This window comes from Pinus tabuliformis, chromosome 4_2 (assembly GCF_031772625.1).
Source record: "Pinus tabuliformis cultivar Carrire ecotype Pingquan chromosome 4_2, CPIR1, whole genome shotgun sequence".
NCBI lineage: Eukaryota > Viridiplantae > Streptophyta > Pinopsida > Pinales > Pinaceae > Pinus > Pinus tabuliformis.
The window spans coordinates 789,175,681-789,195,275 of NC_142304.1; the positions used below are offsets into that span (position 1 = coordinate 789,175,681).

General features: G+C 31.8%; 1 protein-coding gene and 1 long non-coding RNA gene across 3 annotated transcripts; both read right to left on the reverse strand.

Moving 5' to 3' along the window:
- Nucleotides 1-1,016: 1,016 nt before the first annotated feature.
- On the reverse strand, nucleotides 1,017-1,887 carry LOC149172020 (protein NRT1/ PTR FAMILY 8.1-like). Of its 2 annotated transcripts, none has more exons than XM_089427651.1 (3): nucleotides 1,781-1,887; nucleotides 1,452-1,566; nucleotides 1,017-1,190 (listed from the first exon to the last, which is right to left on the reverse strand). In XM_089427651.1, the coding sequence occupies exons 1-3, from the start codon at nucleotides 1,884-1,886 to the stop codon at nucleotides 1,175-1,177; spliced, it is 237 nt and encodes a 78-aa protein (XP_089283777.1). In that variant the 5' UTR covers nucleotide 1,887; the 3' UTR covers nucleotides 1,017-1,174. The 2 variants fall into 2 exon arrangements, with proteins under 2 accessions (XP_089283777.1, XP_089283776.1); XM_089427650.1 differs by having other exon boundaries at nucleotides 1,349-1,566.
- Nucleotides 1,888-3,396: 1,509 nt separating this feature from the next.
- Nucleotides 3,397-4,079, reverse strand: LOC149172021 (uncharacterized). The gene is made up of 3 exons (XR_016259595.1): nucleotides 3,939-4,079; nucleotides 3,534-3,627; nucleotides 3,397-3,447 (listed from the first exon to the last, which is right to left on the reverse strand). It is a non-coding gene; the product is annotated as an uncharacterized LOC149172021 (long non-coding RNA).
- Between the last annotated feature and the right edge of the window lie 15,516 nt (nucleotides 4,080-19,595).

The following is a 19,595-nucleotide window of genomic DNA, read 5'->3' on the forward strand; positions in this document are numbered from 1 at the left end:
TAACTGTCAACAGGACCTAATAAATTTTAACAATCCCCAATTGATTTAAATAGGTTAAATACTTTTGGACAGACCATATTGCAATGGCATCATCTCTTAGAATCCTTACATCAAAAGGAGGGCATTATAGAACAAAAATTCACAAATACCGGTGAAATTTAGTTCAATTAAATTTCGATAGAATGTTGAGGAAATAAGAACAAGGAATGGATTATACAGATGTTACAACTTAAAGTGTGTTTTATACAAATAAACTGCCTTTCACTGATCAAAGCATGTTGGGTCAGATACCTTAAAGTATCACACCAGTTCAATAAGGTCAAAGTTGACAAAATACATTCATGACACAGAAATCAACTCATATGCCTGTGACAGACTCCTTATCTTGAACTTCATAAAGACCAGACTTATCACGTGGAACAAGGATGTTCCATTTTCGAAATGATGCAACTAACACCTGGGCTATTCGGGTCAAGGGACTACCCCCTAGCTTTTGATGTCAGTATAAACGGGTACCTGAAAAGAAGCTGCAGACCGCTATTCCCATGGCCACAGTAGGAATTCCAAAACCCCACCTCCAACCAACATTCTCTTGGACCCAAACAAGAACACTAGTTGCAACAAGAGCACCAATGTTAATTGAAAAATAAAACTAGTTGAAAAAGAACTTTTCTTTTTCTTTTCTACATCATCTGTCTCATCAAACTGGTCTGCTCCTAACGATGATACGCGTGGCTTAATACCACCAGTCCCTAGCGCAATAATGTAAATTGCCATAAAGGAATCACCAGTTTGAGTCGTTGTTGCATGGCACAGATGCAGATATAGTCAACAAGGCCATTCCCTGAAAATGGACAAAAATATTCTTCAACCAAAATGTGTTGCAAACAATGTCAAAACATGATAAATTGACAAAAAGGTGTTGAGAGAATTTGCTTCTAAATATGTTACTATTCATTTCTCAAATAACAGAAAAACTTGATAGAACAACAATGAACTTACAAAAAAATACACAATAGAAAATACAACAATTGTTTTATAACGTCCCCAGTATGCATCAACCAAAAAAGCTCCAATCAAAGGAGTTATGTAACAAGTTCCAGACCAATTTGTGACATTATTGGCTGCAGTTGAATTGTCTTGCTAGAACTTATAGGCACAGATGCAGATATAGTCAACAAGGCCATTCCCTGAAAATGGAAAATAATATTCTTCAACCAAAATGTGTTGCAAACAATGTCAAAACATGATAAATTGACAGAAAGGTGTTGAGAGAATTTGCTTCTAAATATGTTACTATTCATTTCTCAAATAACAGAAAAACTTGATAGAACAACAATGAACTTACAAAAAAATACACAATAGAAAATACAACAATTGTTTTATAACGTCCCCAGTATGCATCAACCAAAAAAGCTCCAATCAAAGGAGTTATGTAACAAGTTCCAGACCAATTTGTGACATTATTGGCTGCAGTTGAATTGTCTTGCTTGAACTTATCTGTCAAGTAGTTCACCAGATTTGAAATGAATCCATAGTATGCCAATCTTTCGCAGCACTCATTCCCTGTAAAATAAATCCGTTATGGAGACCATAATCCAATTGAAGGTATATAAATATAAAATAAGAGTGTTTCCTTGCCCAAATTTCAAAACCAGTTCTGTAATTACTAGTTATTTTCTGGTTAGTTTATCAATAAATATGTGGGAAAACTACTCGTTGAGAAAGATATTAGTATGCTAAAAAGAACATTTTGACATTTAAAGGTCATCACATATACCCAAAATAAATGGACAAGCCTTCCAGTTCCCTGAATTGTTCTTGACTGAACGTTTTCCATGAATATCTACAGACCCATCTTGAGTGTACTCATCATCAAGATTCATTGAAGAGTTCATACTTCTTATTGGTTGAGTGTTGACCTATAACATAAAAACCAATAAAATGTTAGCAAAGAATGAAGGAACAGGAATTATATTTATTTATAATTACTGGATAAACAGTTCCATAAAAAAAACCATGACAACTCCGTATCATACATTTCACGTAGTTACACTAGGCATACAGATTTGGCAAGCACACACAATAGTTTAAGTCATTGTGTAAAATGTTTCACTAAAAGGGGATCAGCGTTATGCTTCAGCTCAAGATGTGTTTACTAACTACATCCCCAATTTGTAATTTAATTATTTATGAAGAGAAATAGGGAACTGAATATTGGGAAACAACTTTGGCTAAGACCACAAAGATAATACATTGCTAGCTCAACGTTACCAGAATTCAGATGCAACAACGTTGATGATTGATCCCTCAATATATGACCATAAACTGGCCTTAATACAATATTTCATTCTGGGACATATCAATGGGTCAGCAATCAAAGGAACAATAGGAAAGAAAACTACATGAGCATTGAGAATCATTAAGTAATTGTAGATAAGCATTAAAAATTTATTTTAAAAAAAAACATTCTTAATGTTACCTGCCCATAACTCACACATCAAGAGATTTTTTCATCGACCTTTCCTCTGATGATACAATTGGTTTTATTTGATCCTCATTTCTCCCAGAAATCGACAAATTATAAAACAAGGAAGATAGTAGAGGATCTGGTACTGCACTGTTAGCAGCCACCCCACGCGAGGACACACCTCCCAGAAGTGGATGCAGCTGCCCCTCCCGAAGCTCTCTACTCAGAAAAGACAGTGTGGAATTAGGTGGCAACCCTAAACAAAGATTAATGGTTTGACTGTGGGAGTCACTTCTGGAGGTGGACAGAGCCTGATGACTCAAATCTTTTCTTAAGATTTTGCCCGTGGGGGACTTGGGAATTGAATTGACAAATGTTACTCGACGTATCTTCTTGTATGGTAAAACCTGCACTCAACCATAGCAGATATTTTCTCTTGGAGATTAACATCTTCAACAAAAGAAAACAAAGTTTAGGTTCAGACAGAGTAAGGAAACATCTAGAAACTCAAGTGCTCCATTTACATGTTTTGCAACAAAATTTATGACATCCTCTTCGCAGAAATTGCTGTTTGACTTCTTCACAACAAATGCCATCGGTATTTGACCTGCTTCATGATTAGGATACCTACCACACACACCCCAGAAGGAGGAGAGTTTCATGCTTAAATAAATAGCATGTATGCAAGAATCTTTGGCTTAATTTGAAAATGAAAAAGGACATAAGCTAATGTTTCAAAGGTCGTTTTGGCTACCAGCCCAAGTGTTCAATTCTAACTAAAACTTGAAAAATATTTGCTAGCTAAACAAGTGGTAAATCTAGCTGCATATAGACATTTGAAAGCATATCAGATCAACAAGTGGGAACTTGGGAAGTATATCAGATCAAGAAGTAGTAAATGGCACTCACGGAATAACAACAGCATCAGTAATATCTAGGTTCGAGAGGAGCAACTCCTCTAATTCCGCTGGAGAAACCTGACAAAATATAAGTCTTCTCTGAGAAGATCAATATTTTGGGTTTGCATTTACTATAAAAAAATGGTCCTTGAAATGCTATGTACCTGAAATGCTATGTACAAGGACAGTCTGATGCCCAGGCTACCCCACTCTTGCTCTACAAACCGTCACCAGAGTAAGCTTAAAATAAATAAATCCCTGTAGTTATTTAGAACAGTAATAAGCGATTCTTGGAAAACCTAACAGAGAACAGTAATAAGTAAGGTTAAGCAGTCAATATTTCCACCATTTAAGCTTGGAATAAAGCCCAAATTTGTCGAAATAAAGCACGAATTCGGCCAAATTCGTCGAAAGAAAGCTCAAACTCAAGCAGAATCCTCGAACGAAAGACCGAATCCGGCCAAATTCGCCACAAAAACGTCAATTTCCTCAAAGAAAAGGTGCAACCGCTGAAATTTAGTCAAGAAAAAGAATCGAATGCACTAAAGTCTCGCAAGAGAAGAACATACCGCAATGTTTCAGCTCACTGTGTCAAATTAGCATAGAGGCTGAACCATAAAACGAATTGAAGGGGTCAAATTTAACACAATTTCGGAACCGCCATCATTATCGAGAAAGGCGTTGGCATGACAGTTTTATAGTTGAGGTTTTGCGAGACCCTAGCAATAGAACTCGCGCCCATGCCAAGTAATTGAATGAGACGCTGAATGCCCGCTAAAAAATATTAAAAAGAGAATTAACACTAAAACTGTTTGCCCGTTGAATGAGGATGACACGTGTCAATCGCAGAGAGAAAAGGACGACGAAAACTTTGTTTCATAAGAAGGCCTATCGGCCTAATTATGTATTATTAATTTAATTAATATAACAATATAAAAATGTTAATAAATTAATTAATTAATAATATTATTAATGAATATTAATATATTAATTCCAACGTTTTTTAATAAATTTTTTAATTAATATATTCATATATGTTTTAATTAATAAAACCATTTAATATTATAACTAATAATATAATTGAATAAAATAATATAATATGATATAAAAAATCATATAATATATTTAAAATTAAAGTTTAATAATATAATAATCGTTCATTTTTTTTATGTTGTTCACTGTATAATAAGAACCATATCATTGTATTATTATAAAAAATTCTAATAAGCTTATATCGATGTAACCAATTTAACTTTATACTTAAGTTACGAAACGCTGCACAATATATTATAATTTAATACTATTATTTAATACTTATTTATATTATTTAAATAATAATGAAACCCTATCATAGATTTTTTTTGTTAAGAGGATATTTTACAAGAGGGAGTCAAAATTGGTTAGATGCAGCAATAAATGTAGTTTTTTTAGCAATAACAATTCAACCTACACAACATGGATAATTTAATAAATTAATATTCCATCCACTATAGCACTATCTCAAGTGCGCATACCTTCCAATGGCATGCATGAGAAACTAGTCACCTAATGGAGTGGATAAGAACAACAAAACCCTTGACAAGCAGTTGGATAGATATAGGTTTGTTCCAGCAACCACTGAGGTAATCAAGTGGATAAAAATAATAAAACACTTGAATGTTGCTTGAAGAGACATATGTTCGAGAATGTGAACAGTTAAAGGTTTCAAAGTCAATCCATGTTGCATTGCATGTTTTATAGGTTTATTTATTTATTTTATTTTTCACTAATTAGCATACTAGTTACTAGCAACACAAATTTTTAATCATGTTTTGTAAAAAATAATTTAAGTATGGTTTAAATATGTGATTTATATATGTAAGGAAGTTATCACTTCTAATTAAATTCGTTGATGGACTAGCAACCACAAGAATCTTTCAATTTAGAACAACTAATAAAAAAGAATAATTAGGAAAATGATTAAAGTAGTCAATTCCACTAGGAGAGAGACATATTAGAGTAATTACATTCACAAAAACATTCATATTATCTTTTTCAGAGTTGTTTTCTATATGGATCACAAACCCCTATAATTTAATTTGTTTGGAATGAAAAATAATTTTTCATTTATAACATTTTTTTCTCAGAAACTAGATCATTTTTTCCAGAGGTTGACATTAGACGGTTGGCCGAAAATTTGAATTTTAGTGTTATTCCCCCTACCAAATTATCCTCCTCTCTTTAAAAAACAAACATACTATCCTCGGATGGTTTTAAAGGAAACCTTATGCCCACAGTTCATCGTAAGCCCACCACACTAAACAACAACCCTCAGTTCCCACCTACATGCTAACCGAACTCACTGCTTACCAAAGTTCTCTTGTTGTTGATATGTTGCTCTCCGTAGAGATGATGAACTTGTCATGGTTTCATTTAAGGAATTATTGGGAGATCTTGAGGAGCCATTTCAGTGTGATATTATTGGTAGGTGTGTAGCTGAGTAACCCACTCCAAGTTCCCTACTTAAGACAGGGACTAGCTACCAGCCTCCCTTGTTTTCCTTTGTGATTAGTTAGTTATACTCTTCATCTTTTTTAGATTATTAAAACATATTTAATAAATTTAACTTAGGTTTAGAAATGATAATCTATCATGAGTTTAAAGGAATGAATTTTAAAATTAAAATAATTTTTCTTCTACTAATTTTGGTGGTCATATTCTTAAGGAAATATTGACTTTCTATCGATGGCATCCCACATTGATCACTTACTTCCATGTGCATAAAGTTGTTGCAATATGATACCATAAACTTATATTACTAAATGTGGTGAACATTAAGTATTCATTATTTCATACACATTATAACATATGTTTATTTCATACACCTTATAACATATGTTTAATTTTTGGAAGATGTAATAGAATAGGGAATTGGCACTATATGACATTAGTATTATTGGAAAGAATGTGACATTAAATGGCATTATGATTAGAAAGAAGGTGGCTAGTTAAGCATTTAAGTGGAATGAGTAAAACAATAGGAATATAGTGTCAATCACATGCATAATTATGTGGGAATGTTAAAAGATGAAGATGATAATATTGTCTACCATGGGAATATAGTGTCAATCACATGCATAATTATGTGGGAATGTTAAAAGATGAAGATGATAATATTGTATACCATGGAGTTTGCTCCCCATACTTTTTAGGATGCTTCCTATTAGTTATTGGACAAAGTGGTGTATGTGCATGTATTAAAAGTTAATTTGAAATTTGAGTTCAAATTTTATTTATTTACTTATTTCATTTTCTTATATGGGATTGATTCTTTGAGACTTTGGATTTGTGTCAAGTGCTGGGTTCTTTGGGTAATATTATCTCTACATAGTATTTAGTTTTTTTCTTAGTATTTAGTTTTTTTTCTTAATTATCTTATTTGAATTAATAGTAATAATAATTATCTATTAATTAAACACATTAAAAAAAATTTGAGGCATGTACAAGAAAGATAAGATAGGAAGTGAAGGTGGATGAAAGAGGTTAAAAAAATATTTGAAGTGCGTATAAAAAAAATAAGATGTGAAGTGGAGCTGGATGAAAGTATGGAAGGGAAGAAGTGACTATCTAATTTAATTTAGAAACAAAATAGCCATCGAAAAACCTAAAGTTTGTTTTTATATCTTTATATAATAAATGTTTAACTCTATATAATTACAATAAGTCATAGGAAGCCCTAGTAGATGTATCCTATTTATGAAAATTAATTAATTAATAGATATATGTTTTGGAATTGACACTAAAAAAAAGTATGGGATGAAGTTTTGAAAGGGAAAAAAGAGAATTGAGTGGAAAAAAAAGAGATTTCTCACTGATTTTTTCAAAGGAAGGGGCATGGATAGAATAGTTCATGATTACAAAGAGAGTTTCTAATTACAGTTTTATGGACATTTTTGGTTTTCAAAAATGATGAGGTTTTTAAATGTTTATCAAAAGTAATAAGGTTTATAATACATGATCAAAATATTAAAATTCTGAAAATATTTCTATATAAAAGTATGGAGAATTCAGATAAAGAAAATAGAGACATGCATGGTAAAAATTTTGTATATAAAAACATGGAGAATCCACATAAAGAAAATAGAGAAATGCATGGTAAATATTGACATTTTGATATCTTATGTATTAAGAAAATTATTTAATATTTCTAAAAGTATGTGTATTTATGTGGATATTCAAATGAGTTTTCAAGATGTTATATCTTAATATACACTATCACATTGAACATGAATTTTCATAGTCTTATTTTCATATGTGTACTTTAGCCAAAATTTTAAACAAAGTGAGTGTTTGATTGGATAAAAGAAAGTTTGCTCTTTTTTTTTTTCAATTACAACCTTTTTTTAATAAATAATAAAATTCGACATGTTTGATGAATCTTTGAGAAATGATCTTTTTAGAACATTTTTTTTCTATTTTTTATGTATGGTATTATAGGTGAATATACCCATTTGAAAAGCCAAACATATAGAATCTAGGTAAGTATTCATTATAAACAATGTAATATTCTATTAAAATTGGTAAGTTTTTGGTGAATTTCATCCATTTAATCAGATATATGTAAATGAATAAGAGAATTTTTAACCAAATGAATGAATATTGTTTTTCCGAAAATGTCCAAAAAGTTATCTAATTGGTGAATTTTCACCACTAAAATTTTCCCTACCTATGAACCCATATTAACCCATTTTAATGTTCATACATGGGATTTAGACACAAATAATTTCCCATTGCATTTCTTAGGATTTTACATGAATTTGTCATTAAACATTAGAAAGATATCATAATTCTTTTTACATTTGAGATAATTTGTAGAGGTATGTGCAAGATAGGTTGTTGTCTAAGCTTTAATACTTCCACAAGGGATATTTTGGGTCAATAAAACATCTATTGTTGCAATTCCAATTGGTGACACTCACTTTCCACCATTGATGGCATTATATTTTTCAGTTGATAACAATCGCTTTCCATTGTTCATAACACTCACTCATCGACAATTGTTGACATTCACTATCCACTTCTTTTAAACCTTAGAGATATTGTCATTGTGGTAACTCCTACTGATGCATGTTGCTATAATTCCATCCATGTTTCCGCAACTCCAACAATTTCCAAGTAGTCAAATTGCAACACAATTTTTGGGAAAATGGAATTGAATTTGGAAATTCTAAAACACAGGTTAACATTAAAATGAGTCAATTTGATTTTTGCAAGGCTGAATTATAAAATTTAGCATACTTTATGAGATGTTGTTTTCTTTTCTAAATGCATAAAACTTGTATTTTTTTGTTAAGACTATTTTCTAAACTTGTTATTTCTAAAATAAAAAAAATAATGATTGGATTTTCATTCTTATTTTGTTAGGAGTGAAACAAATCACAAATAAAATTGTATTAATCAAGAAAAGATCTAAAGTGTATTGGTCAAAATTATTTTTCCATTTAAGGAGTTTAGTCCAGTGTTGTTGTAACAATTTCTTTTTATGAATTACGCTTGCATGTATAAATATAATAGGACTTAACTATGTAAGGGGTGGGAATCTTACTGGAATGTTGAAATTATGAATGAAGTAATTCATTGAGCTTTCATTTATGATCAAAGTTTGTGGATTTCATACACATTACAAAATAAATGGATACTTATAGTCTATGGGACATTAATGATGTGATAAAGATACAAACTACACCCTCATCCAAAACTATCAAATCTCAATTGATTAACAAAGTGGAGTTAAGTAAACTTTTCTGAATCGTAGAATCTTATTTCCCTACATCCTTAAATCATTCATCCCACCGATGTCATGCGAAAGAATGACATCATTTTCATAATTACAATGCTAGTTTGGCTTGAGAGAGAAGGTATGAGGTGATTGCATCAATCCACAGTAGATGTATTTCCATTCACCACCTTTCATGGGAACCAAATTGTTCTTAAATTATGATGTGACACTTCTTGGGGATCCTTATGATATTGGTTATTCTTATGGTATTGGGTGATTATATGGCTTGTGATTGTTTGTAATGGGACGTTACTTTTACTTAATGGAAAGTTTAGCATATTAACCCTTTTCTTTATTGTTTTCTCAATAATATTGGTAAAATGTGACCATCAATATGTACTGTAACACCTATTTAATCCTAGTGAGAATTAATGTTTCCCAATAGTTTCCTAAAATATAATCCAGTACGATTTTTGTGAGGACCCAACTAGGGGTCCTCTTAACTATTTGTACATTAATTCAATAAGTTTCACAAACATTCAAGAACAAGGAAAATTTCATTTTATAATACAACAACCCTAGCATATACACCAAATTTGTTCTTTAACATAAAAATTTATCTTGAACATATTATACATGTCATTGTAAGAATTTAAATTGATAAAATAATAAACTTAAGAATGTTTGATCTCATGGTTTGATTCGAGTGCTCCTATTGGGGTTGACCAACTTAATTTTCTCCTAGCCAACTAGGAATGACTTCCTAGCCTAAGGAATGTAAGTAGGTTACCTAGCCCTCATAGCCCAAGTCCAACTAGTTGTAGTATGCCTAAGTTAGATCTATATGTGGCCCTCTGTAATCAACTCAAGCTTGAGTTCTCCCAACTATATCTACCATGCCCACTCTAAAATTGAAGATGTAAAGAAAAGCTGAAAACAGCAAAGAGTAACACACCCTCTTCCATTTTCCCTACCTTGTTTTAAGTCTTCCTTCCTCATTTGTCTCAACCACCTCTCATGAATGCCCCCCATTATTCGAGGTACTTGTCTTGAATGCCCCCCCCATTATTCGAGGTACTTGTCTTGAATGCCCCCCCATTATTCGAGGTACTTGTCTTGAATGCCCCCATCATTCAACTCTAATGATTTTGACTTTCAAACCCTTAACACCTCCTCAAGTGTCCACTCTTTCTCATTCCAACTACTCCTTATCCATTCATTCACATTTTGGTGGTTCGTTGCCCAACCACTCCTTATTAACTCAAAAAAACATTACCATTCAAAATGTTATTATTTTGATACCATGAAATATATAATATGATTCTAATAAATATTATCATTAAATAAAATAATATAATTCCAATAGATATTATAATTCATTAATATTATTTTAGAATATTAGTCAAACATGAAGAATGTTATTAATTTAATAATTAAAAAAATCATGTTTACAATATAATACCTAGTTATAAATGATGTTTTAAGTTTAATTCATCACTAATTATGATTAACAATATATTTATAATTCAACACTTTAAACTTTAAAATACTAGTGTATTGTTGCCACATCTAGGTATATAGGTAGGATAATAGAATTAAGTATTGCATTACAATATCCCATATTCTAATTAAGAAGTCGCCCATAATGACCAAAATAAAGAGGTAGGAGAGTGTATTCTTCTAATAGTGTAAAAAAAGTTGTAAACTTCAAACATAGGTGCATTTCGTACTTCCACCTCACTCTAAAAAAACACATCAAAAGATACTACCCTAAACAAATAATTAATTTTTAATAAAAATAATAAATTGAATTTGTATTTCTCTATTTTTATTTTTAAAACCTATTTTACACTACCATCTTCAAAATTTCACTTTCGTTTCATTTCACTTTTAGAATTTATTTATATTAATAAAATTTTCTAATAAAATTTAATTTAATTTATTTTTTTATGTTTGTATGAAATTTATAGATGGATTTATATTTATCATAGGCTGAAATATTAAAATGATTTTAACTTTAAATATAAATGTAAGTGCAAAAATTTAAGTATGATGGTTGTTGAGACGAAACGATCGTACAGTCAATGATGCTAATCGCATGGTTGTCAGGTCATATATTTGGTGAGTCTGTCCTTATTCATCCCAAACGCATGTTCTCACAGCGGCACTCTGGTCATGAGTTTGGTTTGTCTGAGCACACCATTTTCATGAAAATCATAGAGCTAACTAACGCTCTTAATTATAAGGTCATTCAAGCTCTCAAGTAATGGAATGGTGTTTACGATCATTGGAAGCTCTCAAGTCATGGAGTGGTGTTTACGATCATTCGAAGCTCTCAAGTCATGGAATTCTCGTCGAGTGAAGAGCTTTGAGGGTTGAGCAACATCCTAAATGTTGTGGACTCTTCAAACCTGGAAATGATGCAATTGTGTGAAAATAATGTTTTACCCACCGTAGCCACAATCGTATGGTTGTTGTAGCTACCAAAGCCAATTGGAATGGGTTTATGCCAACTCCCTCTATTTTTATAAACTGGTGGGATGCATTAGTAGACTAATGGCAGATAGGACTCCAAGGGCTATGGTCATGGTTGATTTTTAGAAATCATTCCCGCAATTTAAAATGAATTTGAAATGGATGATACTGAATACATATATGAAAATTGTACAGATGGATAGTGTGGGTAGTGCTTTAAGTTGAGAACATCTCTTCATCAACTCCATCGACCATGCTTTTGGAATGTTGCATTTTAAATCTTCAACGAATTCAATTTTAAGGCGGTTGTCAAAACCACTCCCCCGATAATAAAAAAATGACACCGTTGGAATAAATATTTTATAGGAGTTTTCTTAGATTAACTTTGGAAAAATTATTCAAATTTTGTTTTTGAATAAACCATATTTTTAAGCAATGAATCCTCTCATTAAGCATGATTCTACACCCTTTGTGACCTTTCTGTTATGGATTTTGATATAAACGTTTTCTGTCAGATTTTGTTATTGGTTTATAACCTAAAATGCAAACACTGAATTCTCTGGCCGTTATTCGTTTCGTTTTTTAATATAATATCGATATAAAGCTTATCCTGGTTGGATTCACATATTGCTGTTATGGTTTACGGTGAATATTTTTTAAATTTGGTTCTCTTTATTCATTTTTTTTAATTATCAGAATAATTAACAAGTTCTTTTCTTAAAATTAAAAAAAATGTTAATAATAATGTTTTTAATTTTTTATTATTAAAAATAAAAATGATATGTTATATAAAATAATATTATAGAAGACGAAAAAAAATAATATTTAACTTTATACTAAATTTATCATATAACTTATAATAATATTCTTTTTTGGTTAATATTTTATCTGATGAAAGATATTTAATGGCATGAGTTTCTTTTTAGAATTGTACTTTATATTATAGGTCTTAGAAGTTGCTATACTGATTCGTATAGATTTGGTTTCGTCATGAACACTTAATTGGGTTTTGAGAAGCAAGAAAGAAAAAGAAGTTGTTGGAGTTATTGCAGATTATTAAGTATACAAATGGTTGGAGTATATACTTGATAGCGGTAGTGAGTTTTTTTAGTGAAAGAGTTATTTATGTTTTTTTAATAATTTTGTTAATTTTTTTTTTCAATTATTTTTAAATTTCAATAAATTTATATATATATATATATATATATATATATATATATATATATATATATATATATATATATAGTGATGACCTGGTTGGATTCACATATTGCTGTTATGGTTTACGGTGAATATTTATTAAATTTGGTTCTGTTTATTCATTTTTTTTAATCATCACAATAATTAACAAGTTATTTTATTAAAATTAAAAAATAGTTAATAATAATATTATAAGATGTTATATAGAATAATATTATAAAATATGAAAAAAATATAATATTTAACTTTATATTAAATTTATCATATAACTTATAATAATATTTTTTTTGGTTAATATTTTATCTGATGAGAGATATTTAATGGCATGAGATTCTTTTTAGAATTGTCCTCTATATTATAGGTCTTCGAAGTTACTCTACTAATTCATGTAGATTTGGTTTCATCCTGAACACTTAATTGGGTTTTGAGAGGCCATAAAGAAAAAGAAGTTGTTGCAGTATATAATTGATAGCGGTTGTGGTTTTTTAGTGAAAGGGTTTTTTACGAAACTTTTTGTTCAATAATTTTGTTGTTTTTATTTTTTATTTTTATTACTTTGTTATAATTTTCAATACATTTAAAATTTTTTATTTATTTTTATATCGTGATGACATGATAAAGCACTCTTCTTCAATTACTTTATTATAAATCTCATACATTTAAAACTAAAAAATTTTATATGTGGATGACTTTGACACTGGAACAGGTACCAAATTAAATTATCTCAATTAAATATTGATAAACCATGAAAAAATAATACAATAATTAAACACTCGTGTAATTCTGAGCCCTACCAAACTAATTTATTTAATTTTTTTTGCAAAGTGACAACTGCATATTTATTGTGGTATTCTTAATCTTTTCTTCCGGAGTTCATGTTTAAAGTTAAAATCGAAAAGAAAAATGATAATTATTTTTCTTTTATATAGATTTTTTTTTTCAACTTTAACATATATAAGATGTTACAGAAACTTGATCAAATGGTAGAGTTGAGATTGTGTCAAAATTGTAGTTTTTGGCATTTAATATTGGTGAACCATAATATCGTGTTTATAGTTGAATCTAGAGGTGCATTTTACAGTCAAGTAAGTGATATGTACATATGTTTTCAGATCTTAAAATAAAAATAAAATATTGTCTAAATAGAAAAATAACGTTGGTTGCAAAAAATGGTATGCATATTTAATTACTTGTCCAAATGACACAATATAATATGATGTAAAGTAATTAAAAGTAAATATATATCTATATATCTATATATATATATAAGGAAGATGTTTAAACATTGTACTTTTCAAAAATAATTTATGCATGATATGAACTCCATATATATATATATAAAAGAAAGAAAAAAATTAATTTTGTATAAAATAAAATATAGATTATGAACAAAATATTTTAACATGAATTAATATTTAAATATATTCAAAATATATTAATAAAGAAAACAAGTTTATACATAAATAATATTTAAAAATTTTAAAAATATAATTTAAACAGGCATTGTTTTTTCCACTATAAAATAAGTTTCCATAAAATAAGTTTCCACCCAGCTCTGCTGAATTTGATTTCCTATTTTCCTCATATTTCATTCATGGTTAGCATGGATCTATGTTAACATTACATATGCTTTAAGCACTTTAGTATTCCCCATTATAGTGACCTAGAGTTGAGTAGTGAAAATTGAGGTTGTTGGCCTAAGCTCAAGTTATTGGTTGACTTAATTGTGTTTAATCTAAAGACAATAATCGATCTATTATTCAATGACTTTTCTAATGACTTTTTTTCAGTTGAAATTTTTCGTAGTAAATCATGGTGGTGTGAATTATTTGAATACAAGTTACTCGTTTATTATATTCTCTCTCTCATTTTCTTAGAATCTTAACCAGTGTTATTAGAGCTTTGGTTGGCAACATGGGCCTAGTCAAACTCATCACTTGTAGAGAGGATTTGTGAATGATCTATTTTAAAGATAAATGTGTAGGTTTGCTTCTTGTATTTAGAGCTTGTACACCACCATATCATGGTATTGCAGAGATTGCGTGCTCAAGTGGACACGAAGGTAGTTAGTGGAATAAATCATGAAAGCGTCGACTATTTTTTATCATGGAATTGTTACTGTCGTTGAAGTGCCATCAAGAATGGACTTTGTTGCAGAAACTATGAGGATTAGTCGAACTAATGGTTTGTTACACAAATCAACAGGGTCAGTTGATTTATGGTTCGATGAAGGACATGCACGAGTGCATCAGATTTGTGTGATCACATTCGTTGTTTTTTAGTGCGAGCAATGATAAGGGATTCGTGAGGAAGTCCGCGAAGCCACAATGTTGTCTTGGATCCATGAAGTAATGATGAGTAATGTTGAATATGAGGGAGAAGCTTGATTTTTTTTTGGGTTCAGTGCGATGTGATAACCATTAGAATCAATGGAAAATAAAATAGAATATTATTGTTACGTCGTTCAGTGATGATCCACACCTGTGAGTTGTGAGTTCCTCTTATTCTGGTTTCATTATTTCTTATTTATCTTCCTTGTGCAACTCATGACATGGTATCAGAGCGAAGTGGTGAGGACGGATGTACCCTGAGTGGAGAGATGACATGGTATCAGAGCTAAGTGGTGAGGACGGATGTACCCTGAGTGGAGAGAGGCCAGCACGTTTGAGGCGCAATCAGCGCTGGCTTTGGCCAGGAAATCGTGCCGATTTCACTTCTTCCCTTACGCAATTTTTTATTTTATGAACGGTGTGAATGCTTTGAGGAAAATCGCGCCGACCTTTCTGGAAAAAGAAATGCGTGGACGTCTATATGAGAAGAGGACGTGTTGCTGCCGTCTGAGAAGAGGAAGTGTGCAACGATCAGAGTCCACGTGGAGCCGTGCAAATATGCATTTCAATCTGCTGATCTGCGTCAACTTGTTACAGACAGCCCAAGGGTTGTGATAGCCGCTGTTTAAACTACCGTGGAGCTACGCAGCGGAAGAGGTTGTTGTCGTCTGTGTAAGGAGGACAAAATGACAGTAGGCCAGAGACTTACCCGAAGGCCGCGAGGAGGAGGCCGGATCTCTACCTTTTTTGCAAGCTGCGGGAGATCGACGACAACGGAGAAGAAATCATTGAAGCCCACGCGATCTGAGGCCGGCTCCTAGAGTGAAATCTGTGGAGGAGGCTAGCACCGCGTGGAGCGTGGATCGAAGCCGTTGGTGTTGGGAGACTGTGAGGAGTTCAGGTCAGGCGTAGAGAATTTGAAGAGATTCCTTTGTGGAATTCTCGGAAGGGAAACGAGGTTCAGGTGGTTCGAACAGATCTTTCATGAAAAAAAGTGTTGTTTACAGGTATTCATGCGTGAAATTTTAGGGTATTGTTGTTGCATTCAATCAAAAACTTTAATCAGTTGTCGTCGGCGGTGTGAAGGATTCAACCATTCGATTTATAATCATTGTGACTCATGTGATGCTTATCTTATTTTTTTTTTAATTATCATTTTGATAATTAAAGTTTTTTTTTCAATTCTTTAATTAAAAAAAGATATGGAGGTTCTTTAATTAAAAGGAAGGGCTCTGTATTATTATTTGATAGAAGGGGGCTTTTTCTTTTTTTTAAAAAGGGGATTTGGAGTGATCAATTTTTTAAAATGATCTCAGGTTGTTTTTTAAATTTTTGGGGTTGAAGTTTTTATTTATTTAAAATGAATAACCAAATTGACATTAATGAGAGTAATAAACTTGATGGTTCCAATTACACCAATTTTAAATTTAGCTCCAAATTCTGTGTGAGGGATAGAATGCCTATGGAATTACCACCAGTGATGAGGTCAAGCCAACCACTGCAACTGTTGGAAAGAATGAATACAACAATTGAAGGCTGGGAGAAAAGGGAGATGAAGGAAAAGGTTCTCATCAAGTTATCAGTCAAAGATTGCATCATCCCTCACATCTTGGAGTGCAACATGGCGAATAAAATATCGACGAATCTCAAATACATGTACGAGATCAAGAATAACAATCGAGCTTTGTTCCTGAGGAAAAATATTCTCTCCGTCAGGATGGAGGAGAATGAGTCTGTGTCTTCATTCATATCGTGAATAAAAGATGTTAAAGATAGACTAAGTGATATCAGTGAGGTTGTGTCGATTGGTGATCTGGTGACGATTACCATGAATGGCATGACGGATGATTATCATATGTTTATCATGCGATTAAATGCAAGAGAAAAGCCTCGAGGCTTTGAAGAGCTTATTGGGATCTTTCTACAAGAAGAGGAAAGGAGGTTGTTCCTCAAACCTCAAAATCATGATCTTGCATTGATGACCAAGATGAAGTCGAAGGGGAAAGTAGTGGTTGATCACATGAAGGGAAACATATCACAGAAAAGGTCACCACAAGGTATGACCTCGCATAAACATGAATTTGCTCCAAAATGTTTTTATTGTGGTAAGATATGCCATATTGCTAAATTTTGCCATAAGAAAAAGGCAGACTCGGAGAGGCACAAGCAGAGGAGACATGCAGGTCATCTGGCTGATGCAGATCAGAACCGGAGTGTCAGATTATTTATGGCTAAGAATGCACTAGTCACTGAGGAGGATGAATCAAAAATCTGGTTCGTGGATTCGGGAGCCTCTGCACATATGACAGGTAAAAAGCAATGGTTCAAAAATTTTAGGGAATCCAACAGTGGAGTGAAGGTCTACCTTGGAGATGATGGAGGGTACGAGATCAAGGGATGTGGAGAAGTCCTTGTCACTCTTCCTGACGGAAACATCAATTGTATATTTGATGTGTGGTATGTACCTGGTATTAAGAAGAGCCTAATTTCTGTATCAAAGAAAATAGATCAGGATTTTAAGGTAGAATTCTTTAAATCTTATTGTATTACTAAAGACTTGTTGGATCATATGAAGCCTATTGCTACAAGTGTTCGTATAGGAGGACTCTACAAACTATATGTGAAGAGTATACCACAACAAGCATTGATGTCATCGAATAAGTCTATTGAAAACTTGTGGCATCAGCCACTTGGGCAGATAAATTTCACTGATCTTCTACTCTTGCACAATAATGGAATGGTGAATGGTCTTCCTATTTTGAAAAACTTGCATATTTATTGTGTAGCATGTGCGATCGAAAAACGACATAGAGATGAGTTTCCTATTGTTAAATATACGAAACAGAGAAATCCACTCGAACTTGTACACACCGGTTTCTGTGGGCCTACTCATGCTCCTGGACTACTTTTCAAACATGCTCCTGGACTATTTGAAAAGCAGACAGGAAAGTTCATCAGGATTCTTCGATCAAATCAAGGGGAAGAATTCAAGAAAGAGGATTTTATCAAATACTACAAAGAGCATGGGATACAATAGCAGTTTACAACACCTTACACTCCTAAGTATAATGGAGTAGCTGAGAGGAAAAATAAAACACTAGTGGAGTGTGCTCGCAGTATGCTAAAAGGTAAGAATCTAAGAAATGGTTTTTGGGCGGAAGCTATTAATACTGCAATATATTTGAAGAATAGGAGTTCCACTAATAGCCTTGATTATAAAACTCGTTTTGAAGCATTTTTTGGCTTCAAGCCTGCAATAAGTCACCTTAGTGTATTTGGTTGTAAATGTTTCGCTGATGTTCCCAAAGAAGACATGAAGAAGTTAGTTTCAAAGGCCATTAAATGTACTTTCAATAGATATTGCAGTGAGTATAAGGCTTATAAGTTGTTTGATCCTTCTACTCAAAAGGTGTTTGTTAGTATAGACATAGTATTGCATGAACAAGTTGATGATGGAAATCTTGTTCAAGATAATGAAGAATGGCATGTACCCTTACTTTCAAATGAGGATTTTGAAACAGGGATCAGTCAACAGCAACAACAATACAACAACAATTGCAACAATAGCAACAAGATAAAGAGGACAAAATTGAATTCAATCCACAAAGAGGAGAAAAAAAATGATATATGATAGTATCCAATTTGTTAAGAAACACTCATTTCACTCTACTAATGCATTTTTCCTCTTCATGCATTATTTTCTCTTTACTAGGGACTAGTGGAGTTTTAAATAAAAATGCATTGCTCCACACTTCAACTTGTAGTCACACCTAATTTATTGGTGTGGTATGTGTTTTATTTCTACTTGTGTTTTTTATTTATTTTTGGGGATGGTTGGACTTTTAAATAGAAACATAGGTTTCTTTATTTTTTATGTAGAAATTATATTATGGAGTGTTTCTTTCCTTACAAATTGTTTTCACACTTTAAGGTATAGTAATGATCCAAGTGGATATTGGTGGTTACTTGTCTCGTCGATTTCCTCAATTGTTCTTTATGTTCTTGGAAATTTTTCTATTATTTTCATTCCTAGAGTTCTAAGACCATTATGACCTAATAAATACTTTTTTCTTGAAAAATTGTTGTGTTGAGATTTTTGATGGCATGGTCGTTCCCAAATGAGAGGTTGCATGTCTTGAAGAGTTTTTCCATTAGGATGTTGTGCACCTCAAAAAAGTATTGTATGAAAAAAGTCACACCACTTGGAATTCGATGTAGAAACTAACCACCTCAAGCCCTACAAACCTTTCTATGCTTAATTTTCTAGGATTATGTTTCTAGATTTCTAGGGTTCTTTTTTTACATTAAAAGGTCTTTATTTTGTCACATCATAATAGGTTTTGTACATGTGCATAGCCAAAATCTCTCTCTATTGAGAGATAGCTACCAACATTGTAGCCAATTTGTGTCATAGAATATTAAATTATTTCATTTATTAGCATAGGTTGGGTCTTCACCATATT